Source organism: Egretta garzetta, unplaced genomic scaffold, assembly GCF_000687185.1.
Source record: "Egretta garzetta isolate BGI_Z169 unplaced genomic scaffold, ASM68718v1 scaffold18, whole genome shotgun sequence".
NCBI lineage: Eukaryota > Metazoa > Chordata > Aves > Pelecaniformes > Ardeidae > Egretta > Egretta garzetta.
Window position 1 is genome coordinate 2,675,184 of NW_009260616.1, and position 12,116 is coordinate 2,687,299.

General features: G+C 48.6%; 3 protein-coding genes across 3 annotated transcripts in view; 2 read left to right on the plus strand and 1 right to left on the minus strand.

The window, feature by feature from the left end:
* The first annotated feature begins 3,172 nt into the window (after positions 1-3,172).
* On the plus strand, positions 3,173-5,927 carry CALHM6 (calcium homeostasis modulator family member 6). Its single transcript, XM_009645218.1, has 2 exons — positions 3,173-3,706; positions 5,511-5,927. Exons 1-2 carry the CDS (start codon positions 3,173-3,175, stop codon positions 5,925-5,927), a joined length of 951 nt encoding a protein of 316 aa, XP_009643513.1.
* A 2,719-nt stretch (positions 5,928-8,646) lies between these two features.
* TRAPPC3L (trafficking protein particle complex 3 like) overlaps positions 8,647-12,116 on the minus strand; it is a 21,409-nt gene continuing 17,939 nt past the window's right edge. The window contains exons 4-5 of the mRNA XM_009645222.1: positions 9,928-10,113; positions 8,647-8,766 (exon numbers count right to left, since the gene is read on the minus strand). Coding sequence (XP_009643517.1) covers positions 8,647-8,766; positions 9,928-10,113 — 306 coding nt within the window. The remainder of the gene's footprint in view (positions 8,767-9,927; positions 10,114-12,116) is intronic.
* The window catches only part of CALHM5 (calcium homeostasis modulator family member 5), a 9,301-nt gene continuing 8,063 nt past the window's right edge, over positions 10,879-12,116 (plus strand). Inside the window, 1 exon segment of the mRNA XM_009645219.2 lies at positions 10,879-11,418. Coding sequence (XP_009643514.2) covers positions 10,879-11,418 — 540 coding nt within the window.

Here is a 12,116-nt window from a genome sequence, read left to right on the forward strand (position 1 = left end):
ACGGGGCAGAGCCCTAGATCCGCCCCGGACGCTCTCCCGCCCCTGCTCCCCAGGCTGCCCGCAGCCAGGGCTCGCCCGGGGCACCCCTGCATCCCACTGGGCTCCTCTCACAGCTGCTCCCCCGCTTTCCGTCCAGGGTGGTCTCTCCTCCCTCGCCCACCCCTTCCTGCGAGTATTTACTGGAAACGCGTTCTTTTGGAGGGGAGGGTTAATCCCTTTGCACACAGAGCTCCCCTCCCTTTTCCCAGGAAGCTTGTTCCCGAAATCGTGTTTTATTGCAGATAAATAAAACACTGCTAAAATTAGGCTCTGAAAGCGAAGTAGCAGGGTCTCTTGGCTGTCCTCTTTCCCCTGTGTGGTCATTACCTGCTCCAGAGAGCTGCCGCTGGTCGTTAGGCTCCCTCATTAAACCAGTGGTTCTCATGTCCCCGTCTCCATAACGAGGTGCCTTTGCAGCAACTTCACCTTCCTTCTGTTATTTCTGCCATCCCGACATCTGCTAAGACTTTTCCAGACACGGTGAACTCTGGTTTCAAGATCCGCTAACCATTGCCTCTAGCTCAAAATCGAGGCAACAGTATTTGCCCACAGTGCTAGGTTATTCTGGATGGTTAAAAACAAACCTCTGCTTTAAAGAACTGCAGCTACACTTCCTTAGACTGCCTGAGCAGAAAGCAAAACGGCGAGTCAAATGCAGCCTAGAGGAAGTGGTGTTCAAAGCGGTGTTCAATGTGAAACCAAATCTCACCCTCATATACACACTGATGGACTCTGAACTGACCGGGCTTACCCCTCAGGACTGAGATTTTTTTTTATTATAATACATAGCTGACTAAAAGATCAACTCAGTGCTTCACGGATGATCAAAACCCAGTTAAAATTCTGGAAATCATTACAAGGAAACAGAAAACAAATTCACGTCAATACGCTGTTGTAGCAGACTGTGATTCGGCTGCACCTCCAATGCACTGCAGATCTGGTACACCCCCCTATTCCCTCTCATGTGAAAAAATGATACCTTAACCCTAGAGGATGGTTCAGGTGGCAACATGGATTAAAAAAAAAAAAAAAAAAGTATACAAAGGTATACATCAGACAAAGAATGAGTATTGGGGGCTTTTCAGCCTGGGAAAAGAGGGGGGCTGTGATGAAGGTGGGGGCTGTGATGAAGGTGTACAAGATTATGAGTTGATGGAGGCACCAGGTTAGGGATCCGCTGTTTTATCTCTTCCACTTGCAGAACTTGGGGGCATCGAATGCTGTGGTGTCAGGTTTGAATGAAGGTTAAGCACACTTGCTACACAATGTTTTGGATGTTAAAAAGTCTGCATAGCCAAACCCTGAAGCCAGACACATTTACAGAAGAAATACCTCAACAGGTGTTCGATGCAAAGGAAATCCCCGAAATGCAGATTCCTGGGGTGTGCGTGCGTTCCTCAGCTTGCTTCCCCTGCTCTCCTCAGCTGCCCGCTGTAACCAAGAGGTGACCAGACTAACTCAACCTGCTGGGTTTATGTCCTTTTTGGTTTTATGTCTTTCTGTTATACTGCTGCGTAACAACAAAGCAAAGTCTCCTCCAGACCAAGGCAAGCGTTTCAGTCAGTGGCAGCAGCAGCTCGGTGCTGAGCACGGCACGTCTGGTGCGAGCCCATCGGCCGCCCGCACCAGCACTGCCTGCTCTGGCGACTCCGGGCCACCTACTCAGCTGCCCAAAGAGCTGCAAGGACCCTTTGGAAGCCTTAAATGACCCCCAAAGTTAATGGAAAATGATTTAGGTTCTCACAGCGTTTTGACAAGCCCTTGCCTTTCCAGCGTGCTTGGTTCCTGCAGCCCCGGGTAAGGTATGGAGTGATACTGGCAGCATCACGCCTTGGTGTCTTGCCTGACGCAGGCAGTACCGCAGTCAGGATGGCCCAGCTGGAGGCAATGTTTGCCTGAGCCTGGGGTGAGGCTCTGGCTTTCTGGTTAACCTCTGCCTGGGAAGAATCAGTGCAGTGTAAATGACAGCATTCTGAATCCGATCAGGATGAATTGATATTGCTGAGGCACCCAGAGCTCCCGGTTCATGCAAGAGGCAGGTGATGTTGACTCTAAAATCCTGGATAAGTGGTTGTGGAAGAGAAGATGACAGTGACCACCAGCTCCCCGGCTGGCTGCACGTCTGGGTGCCACCAAGCATGTGATGACGGCAAACCACTGCACTGCCTACATCGCCTCAGAGAGCTTCAGCTACATGGCTATGAAAAACAGAGCTTCAGGTTCAGTAATTCTGAGTGCCAGTTCAGCTTGTCCAGATTTAGACAAGGCAAATCTCAGCTAGGAGCCTGGTTGCTCTCCTTCAGGGCGTCAATGAAATCTATAGACTCTGGGAACCAATGTTTTCATACACAGCTCAGTCTTCCAAGCATAGGAATCCCTTCCAGGCATTCTTCTTCATTATGCAAGCCTTTTTCATAATTTCTCCACTTCATGCCCTCTCCTTAGTTTCTGCGGGTTTAGGGGTGGTTGTTCTTCTGGGCTACAAAGCTGCCACTACCTGCTATGGAGGAGGGCGTCCAAAGTCGGTTCCTGGCAGACGGTACCCTGGTAGCTGGAGCTTCAGTGGAAGCCACTTGCTGGGTCATTGCTCTGTGTGCACTGGCTAATTTGCTCTAACTACGTTAAAAACAGTAATTGATCAGCTTAGAAGAATAACGTGATTACAGTTTAACTTTCTTCCACAAGAGAAGAAGCCACGTGCCATTGCTAATAAGAAGGCAGGATAAAAAACCGCGCAGAGTTCTGGGCGGTTTTCTCACATTTTACTCACGCTTTGGATCTGTTCCCTCACTGCAAAGCTTCACTGAAAAGATGACGAGGCTTAAGCCGTTGCTGGTAACAGTGCGTGAATGGACAAATGCAAACTATTTTTCTGGAAAGAGAGCTAGCTCTTTGTTGTTGTGATGTTGATTCCTGGGGGGGTTTCCACTGTGGTGTCCGCTTGACCCTGACACTGTGCCAGGAGCCCGGGCTCTGCTCTTTCCTCCGAGGAGCTGCTGTTGCGTCGCTCTGCACCACCACCCCGACAGAAAGTGAAAGCTCAGCGAGTTTCTCCAAGCCGTGGGAGCTCTGTCTTTCTCTTTTCCTTCTCTGACCGAGCTTTTGCTCCCCTCGGAGCCAAGGGAGGCAGAAAATGGAAAAGCTACGCAGGGTGCTGGATTTCTGCATCCGCCACCAGACCGTTCTGGGTTGCAGCATCGTGTCCCTGCTGACGGCTGCCAGCGAGCACATCTTCTCCACTGTGGTGTTCAAGTGCCCCTGCAATTCTGGGAACATGCTGTATGGCTCCGTCTTCCTCACGGTGCCTGCCTTCGTCCTCTTCCTCCTGGGCTACATGGTGAACGCCAGGACCTGGCGCCTGCTGACGGGCTGCTGCCCTCAGGAGAAGCGCTGCAGCTGCAGCCCCTGGGCAACCTGCGCCCGCCACTGCCACGTCCTGGTGCCGGTGACGGCCAAAGCCTTGGTGGCCCCCCTCACCTGGATCGCGGTGGCCCTGCTCGGAGCCAACTTCTACGAGTGCGCGGCCAGCGGGAGCGGCCTGATACAGCGCTTGGTCTGTGAAGGCAAAGGAGAAGACTGCCACAAGCAGCTGGCCAACCTGCCCTGCGACAAGAAGGGACTGGAGGAGCTGCTGGGTGAATCCCCCAGCCTTCAGGCACAGTCCCAGGTAAAGCCTCGCCGCTCGGCTCTTCGCTCTGCCCCCTTCGGCCCCGGCTGCTCAACGCACGGGGGTGCCGGCCGGGGATGCCGAGCCACCCTGCCCTCTCGCGCCCTGCAGTTACCAGAAGCACGCGATGAGCAGCAACTCGTGAGCAAAAGAACGCTGACAGAAAGGCAGGGGGTGCGTGCTTGCGCTGCTTTCTGGTTTTGCATGGCAATGGTCTGGCACGGCTCTCTAGAAAGCCGCTTTGAAAGCCGGGCAGGGAAGCAGACGGAGAGACCGGCCTTTCCGCAGCAAGTTGTCTTCCCCTTCAGCTTAGGCACGGTGCGAGTTCTTCTCTTTTTCCACTCCTACCCTCTCACTGCCTCAAACTTTTCGCAGCGCGCAGCAGCTGAGGGGAAGCTGAGGTCTCCTTGCAACAGAGAGCTGGCCAGTGAAACCAGCACGGACAGCTTGGAATCGCAACGCTCGAACGTATTAATAATTTCACACATGCGCTCTAGAAGGACAGTTAAAAGATGCGTGGGTCTTGTTAAAGTGTTGTCGTGCTGAAGGCAAACTGCGTGAGCAGAAGAACAGCACTTAGGGGTGGATTCTTTTGTCCGGAGTGAAACGAAAACCACAGATGTTGGCAGCACTCCCGTTTTGTTTCTCGATTTGTGGGGTTGTCGTCTTTAACCACGGCAGAAAAATCAGGTTTAATCACTTTTTGTCAGGAAAACATTAAGGCCGGTTAACGGAGTTAAGCTTGTAAGAGATTATAATTACTGGGATTTGTGTAAGGTCCTGCTTAGTACAAATGCTTCTTAAAACAAAAATGTCTTTACACTTGTTCGATAGTTAGCATGCTGCTCCTCCACGAAAAGGGCTGCAAAGGGGCAAGCTCTCCACCACCGAATTCAGGTGGGGCAAGAAAGGAGCACAGGCAGGGCAGGCTGCCTGTTCCTGAGGCTGCGATGAAATCGGAAAGACACAAACCTTTGGTCAAGCAGAACCAGAAAAAGCGTGACAGCATTTTTACTGCTGACCATTATTCTTAGTATCTGATCCACTTTCAACAAAATTAAGAACCAAAAAGGACACACAAGTATTTTTCTCTAGCACTCAGTGCTTTTCACCTGAAAGCCCCCCCAGCCTGAGGCGAAGGGGGACGCTGTGAGATCTCTGCCCGATGCTTCCAGCTAGGTACCACGGGGTGCGGGAGGGACCAGCATCTTTAGCGGACACCCGCTTTAGGTGGGGCCTCTGAGACTCACCTAGGGCTGTCAAAATCACGCCTAAACCAAGGATGGATTCCTTGGTCGCCTACAAAACCTACAGGGGACCCCCTTTCCTGTGTGCTGTGCCAACTGGCTGTGTTTTGCAGGCTCGGACATCAGGGAGAGGCGGTGCTTTCCAAGACCAGGTAGAACAGAGCCAGCAGGAGGTCCAGTTCGCAGCGCCAGGGGTGGACAGGCTGATCCTGCGCCCTCTGTACTGTAGATGTGACCAAGGCTGCAGAAACTGCTGGCCAGCAGCTTGCCTTTAAAGCTAAGCAAGCTGGATGTAACGGAGGGAAGAACCTCCCTCCACCTTCTCTTTTTGTATGGCGTTCATCCCCAGCCCAGCAAGATCAGCTCAGGGGTGAGGAAGCTCTGTAAGGCTGGCTGAACTGTGGGCAGGGGATCCCCCCTTTCCCCGGCGAGCGGGCTCTTCCAGGCGCTGCAGGCTGCCTCCGCTCACCGCTTGCACGTCTGCTCCACCCTTGGCTCCCGTGCTCCTGCACGGGACCGTGCAAAGCCACCGTTAACCCACCCGTCTCTTTCCCAAGCTGATAGGATGGTTCCTGATCGCCAGCATCGCGGCTGTGACCCTGGTGGCCACGTGCATCAGCCGCTGTTTCTCCCCGGTCAGCTATCTTCAGCTCAAGTTCTGGAAAATCTACTTGAAGAAGGAACGGGAGCTCTTTGAGATCAAGGCCAACGAGCACGCAGCCAGGCTGGCCGAAAGAAATACAAATTGCTTCTTTGAAGGCACCGACCCGGCACTGTTTCAGACTCCCAGCAACGAAGCCTGGTGGAAGATTTCCTTCTTGTACACCTTCAGTCCGCAAGAGCAGTACTACAGCATGATACACAAGTACGTTAACACAAGCAGAGGCGACCCCGTCCGACCCGGGGAAGGAGACCGGAATCCCCCCGTTTTGGGATTTGTGGATGACGCAAGCCCAAGCGAATCAGGCTTTTGATGAAACGAACCCCCTGCAACGCTGGGAGTCTTTTAACCCTACGGGTATCAGAAGAGTCCTACTCTCTGCCCTTATGGAAATCTATGCAATTTGTACGTAAAAGCTGACTGATAGCTGTCTCCCTCAGCAGTTTTCTTTCTAAATACTCTTGATCACTTTTGCTTAAGTGTGTTTAAATAAATGCGTCTGTCACGATGGGAGTTTTCCTGTGTTGTTGTGCATTAAGAGGAGTCCCATGTGTAGCAAAATAGGCATCCACGAGGATGCACATCCACAAGCCAGCACATACTTTGCCAAATTATTACCAAACACCTTAAGGGCACCCGGCAGCCGCAGTGACAAGATCAAACCTTTGTCCTTGGCAGCGTCAAAGAGACCAAAGAGGAGAGGAAGTTTTGATCCGAAATTCAGTTGAGTTTATTAGCTCTCGCTTGACCATATGTCTTCCAGTGCAGCCTAGAGCTTGCTAAAATACTTACTTACAGTCCATTTGCTTCATGCTTCCGTGCAGATATTTATATATATTGGTTTTGTATGCAGTCATGTTTGAATTTTGAGTTTTCCTCACCTTTGTGTAACACTCATCTCTTCTGCACGTACTTATAACAAAATAAGTTTCAAAGAGAAGCTTCAGCACACTTTTGAATGATCCATTAGATACCTTCAAAAGAAGGGCCTACACTAAAACCAAACACTGACGAACACTTCTGTGACTATGCTACCAAGCGAGACAAGCATAAAACTCTATGTGCATAGGGTAGCTCACATCAGCAACTAATGGTAACGTAGTGAGGGTCACTGTTTTTTCTATTGTTTATTACCATTTTTCTACCTAACATTTAATTACTCCATCTTTGGATACAATGGACGAGGTGATCCAGGAAGAAAATACAAAAAGCGCTGACAGCAAAATGTGTGCATCGAGCATGTCTGCCCAGCACAGAGCTGAGCCAAGAGGAATGATTGCTGCAGGACCAGGTGCACCGGCGGGATATGGCATGAGTATGAACTAGGACCCAGCCTAGTCTGGCAGTGTCCTGTCGCCTCTTGGCTTGATCTTGAATCTGTGCTGCCTTGACTGGCTCAGGCATTTCTGTTTTATGTTCATTTGCAGATTGGAAACTTACCCTTCAAAACTTACTGTGTCCAAGTAGAAGTAAGATTTCCTCAGGCTGTTTATTCTGAAATACTGAAACCTAAACAAACAGCTTTGATTTCCTACATGGAGCATCACTGCAAATGTTTAGCACTGAAGGGAGGGGAGGAAGCCCTGGCCCCACCAAAGCCAGTGTGGCAAGACTGCAAAGGCCCCAGGACAACGCTAATGGTCCTTGCTTTAAAAATGTTGTAATATCCAGCCTTGACTTTGCTAGCTAATGCCTGCAGATAGGAACTCTTTAATAGGCCCTGAATACATCATGAGGATTGTACAGACCTGGTGGGAATGAACCCCGCTGTCCCCAAGGTGAGAGGTGCCCCTCACTGAGCAGGATTAAGAGGTAAACAGACTGAGGGAAAAATAGGAGATGAGGGTACAAATCCCAGCAATAAAGTCAGAGTTAACCCTGGGCTTCACTGAACTGAATTGAGGATTTCTATTTCGGTTTAAAACAAGCGCTTTGGTGAGAAGAAGGGGAGCTGGCTTTGGGGGTAGGGTACTGTGCTAGGACTTGAGTGTTTGTCTAACCTTTACCCATGCATCTTGCATTACACTAGGTGACGTTAAACCTTTCTTATAACTCAGGTCTCTGTGAGGCTGCTATTTCTCTATTTCCCAGTCATGCTGTGGTAACAAGTCCACCACCAAGGGGAAGATGTTCAACAGCCCATGCTGAAGGTCAGGTAAGAACAGACGCAACAACCAGCAAACCAGTTGTGTGGCAATCTCTGATTTTTTATTCAAGTTTCCTCAGGTGAGTACAGATCCACAGTGACTACACCTTAAACACACCATGCTTTGTTCAGTTTGGTCATAAGATCAGTGCTCTTGAAGAGGAGACTGACATGCAAAGGTCCATAGCTTGAAGCAACACAAGCATTGCTGGGGTCACCGGAGAGCTGCAGCCTGACGTGTGCGTGGGGCTGAAGAGGCACACCAGCAAAACTGCACCCAGGGCCGGACAGAGCCGTAAGGAACCCAGGTGGCCCCTGCCCCTGCCACCAGTGAAGCCGCCTCCCCCTCTGGTTTCAAAGGGAGCAGGATGTTGGGTGCAGAGGACAATGAACAGCAAACCCCACATCACAACAGGCACCTGACAGCGAGACACCACATACGGCAGTCACAGCGGATGAATTCGTTATTCCTAACCACAAACAGCCAGGGAAACAAAGCACCTCTTAGCAACCATGCTTTGAAACATTACCAACAAATAAAATGGGAAAAGGTGGTCACGGTTAGCTGAAAACAGTTGGCGCCTGAATGAATATTTTGCATCCAGCGTGCACTAAATACTGAGATAAAACTTTCATTGAGCTCAAGAGCATGGTTATGTGAGATGGAAGGGCAGGCCGTTTCGATCTTTATACTGACATCTGTGCCACGACCATTAACATTGCTCTCCCCCTGCTCTGCCCCTCCTGCTTGCCGCCCAGCTCTCTTCACCTTTCAAAGGTACGATGGGTGCAGCTGGCTCGGCGAAGCCATTTTTACCCAGCATGTCTGCTTCAGAAACAAATGGCGCAAAATATCCCTCAGCAAGGGTTTCTCCCAATATTTCTTTCATTTATTTCTTTTCTGCTTTCTGTCTTCAGCCTTCCTTAAAAACGTAATTCCTATTTCTGTTACAGCATCACCCTTCAGCCTGTCCTGGAGGAAGGTAACTTCTGCTGCTAAGTGAACCTACAAAGAATCAGGTCTGGTCAGTTAAGCAAAGAAATGCCCAGTTTTTCCCCCTCCTCCAGTATAACAAGCTTTTTCTCTCTCTCTCTCACCACAAGGGGACCTCCTTTCTCAGGTTTCATAAGAAAAAGATTTCTAGATTTTTTAAAATATCCTTCCCAGCTAAGTTAATAAAAAGGAAGTTTATATACACTGGAATTTGTATAATACATTACCCTTCATTCCAGCACTTTGCTTTCTTCCGAGAACCTAAATCGTGCCCTTGATGATTTTGTGATCACCAAATTTCCTGGTCACATACTAATACCTATGATATCATACTTTTGTTAATTAGTCTTATGTCAGATACTATAATTCTGAGACCAGCATACATACATAGTACTTGTACAGCTTTTGTTTTCTCGAAACGTAAGATAAATGACAAATTAGATATTGACACAAACATAAAGCAGCCCAAAAATTATCTTCCAGAAAACGCCTCAGAAGCTGTACCTCTCAGGGACTTTCAAATTATGTCCTTTGTTTATTCTGTCATAAAAGTCTTGAATTTAAGAACAAAATTTGGAATGCCATCTGATACACTTCTGACATTTCGGTTTTAACATTACGCTCGTCCACACTTTGCTCTCCCTTTCAGCAGGCGCTGCGGCAATCTGAGAATATTATTTAACATAGAATCATAGGATCATAGAATTGTCTAGGTTGGAAAAGACCTTTAAGACCATCAAGTCCAACCATTAACCTAACCCTGCCATCCCACCACTAAACCATATCCCTAAACATCGTATGTTTGGAAAGGATCAGGGATGGCTATTAGTGGTTACACCTATACAGGAAAATGAGACGGGTGGAAGGAGTAGCGGAGCCACCAGCATGCCCCCCGGCTCTCCACATTCCCCATTAGCTGCCGCCCTGCTCCCACCTGGCTTTTGCACCCTGAAGAGCCAAGCAGGGACAGCGTGGAGGTGAGCCGACCTGTGTGATTCTCTACCTCAGGGTCCAGGATTGCTCTGGCCCTCTTTTATTTAGATATGGACATTTAAGATGAGAGAGAGATTAAACGCTGCTAAATTTCCTTCTTTTATCTGAGGAAGTGCTTTTGCTTTCCTGTGCCTCTGCATGTTAATAAAGAATGGAGAAAACAGATGTGCGCTTCCTTACCATTTCCAAGGCACCTCGAATCACCCCACAGAGGAGGTTACAGTAGCAAAGGGATGCTCGTTCTGCTGGCAGCTCCTCCACAAAGTCCACTAGTGGGTTTTTGTCCAGGATTAAGGAGAATTCGTTTCCTGCGGCGCTACTGCAGCTCACACTAGGGGTGACCCCAAGGTACATCTTGAAAGCAACCTGCAAAAGGATGAAAGTCTGCTGCTTGAATCCATCGTGTGCAAACCAAAGGTGTGACTTCAGGATGCAGCATCCTGTAGACCAGCTTTACCCCAGGAAAACAGGGTAAGGGCCAGACAGGCCGGTAATCAAACTAGATTTGCCTCTTCTGTGATCAGCTTGAGCCAGAGGTGAGAGTCTGAAGCTATGTGACACTCCAGGGAAGTACAGCAGAAGGCTGCTGATTCTGTCTTTGATGCTCCTACATTTACAACCCCATACAAAGTGGTTTTACTGTTATCACTCGTCTGCTTTCAGCCATGTCACACTCCCCTGGGACCATTAGCATCTATACTAGGTCTTTCACTGCACTGCCAGCACCTTTGATAATCACAGCTCAGGAACTCCTGCCACTGGTGAGTGCGTGTTTTTACTCTGATCTCCATCTGCAGTCACACACAAAAAAAAGCCAAAAAACCAACCCACCAAGAATAAGACTGCCAAGACTGCACACTTATTTGATTATATAGAGCATTGCCTGCTTTCCCTCTACTACTGACGAATGTTACTGTAAATGTGCAACATCTGCTCTGCTAGTGGAGGGGTCCCCCGTGAGTGCATTTCTCCAGACGGTGACATCATGGCGTTATCTAGACAGCTCATACGCAGGCGGACTAGCAGCAGGCTGTTCCTCCTCTCAAGTGCTCTCCCCTGCTACACCACTACAGAGTGCTACGACCGAAGACAAAAGTGCCTTGATTTTTATCTCTTTAGTGAGTGTCAAACATGGATGGCTTCCAAACAATCCTGAAATTCTTCATGCACCAGAAAACTGCTATAGGTTACAGTTTTATGGCGCTGCTGACAATGGGAGGTGAACGTGTGTTTTCTCTTGTTGCTTTCAGATGCCCCTGCAGCAATGAAAACTTCAGGTACGGTTTGGTATTTCTCTTCTCCCCAGCTTTTGTTTTGCTCATTATTGGCTATTTCTTGAACAGCAAGACCTGGAAACTCTTTACAGGCTGCTGGGCGAATCCCAGAAAAATATTCCCCAGAGGGAATATCTGCCATTTCTTTTACGTCTTTGGACAAATCACTTTAAATGCTCTGGTAGCCCCAGTGATGTGGCTTTCTGTGGCTTTGCTCAACGGGACTTTTTACGAATGTGCCATGAGTGGCTTGAAAAACCCTTCCTACTTACATGCAGTTTGCCACAGCAAATCTACCAAGTGCTTTGAAGAGCTACACAAGGTAGCCTGTGACAAAAGCTCCATGCCCTTTTCAGAGAGTGACGAACTGAAACGGACTCTTCAAGCGCAGTCGCAGGTAAGAAAAATAAAGGAAGAGCACTATGCAGTTTGTGCTGCCGCTGTGATTTATCTGTGGAAGATGCTGGTGTCAGATGCTGAGATGAAACCGTTGGTTTCACGTAAACAAAGTTTTGGCACTATGCAGCCTTGCAAAATACAAACAAACAATCTTCTAGTTCAGTTTGAGCTGTGCCATGCTTCCTGGGGGGCCCCGCTGACGGCAGGATCAATAAGACCAGATAAATTAAAGCTTTCTTCCTGAATGAAGATTGCTCTAAAGAGGAAAAACTACTGCATTGTTTAGAAGGCTGAATTAACAGACAACACCCCATTAAAGGGGTCTGTCCTATTAAAAATCCATACCACGCTCTCCTATTTTATACCATTGTGATAACTGTAAGGAAATCCTAGGTCACTAACAGTAGAAAAATACAGGAAAATAAGATTTGTGACAGATTTGTGACTGCTTGCACAGTGTGTTTCTGTTTGCGTTCCTCACGTTCATGATGCCAGGTGAGAGCATGTTTTTGTCCTGCTTGGAGGAAGGAAGAAACGCTAAAACAAAACAAGCAGAACATGCAAAGCTGAGATCGTATTGCATTTTACTATACTTATGTGATACATTTCTGCTCACCGCCTTGTAACATAAATGAATTTAGAGACAAAAAAAAATCAAAACAGAGGGGGGAAAAAAAAGGCTACAGAAAATGATGA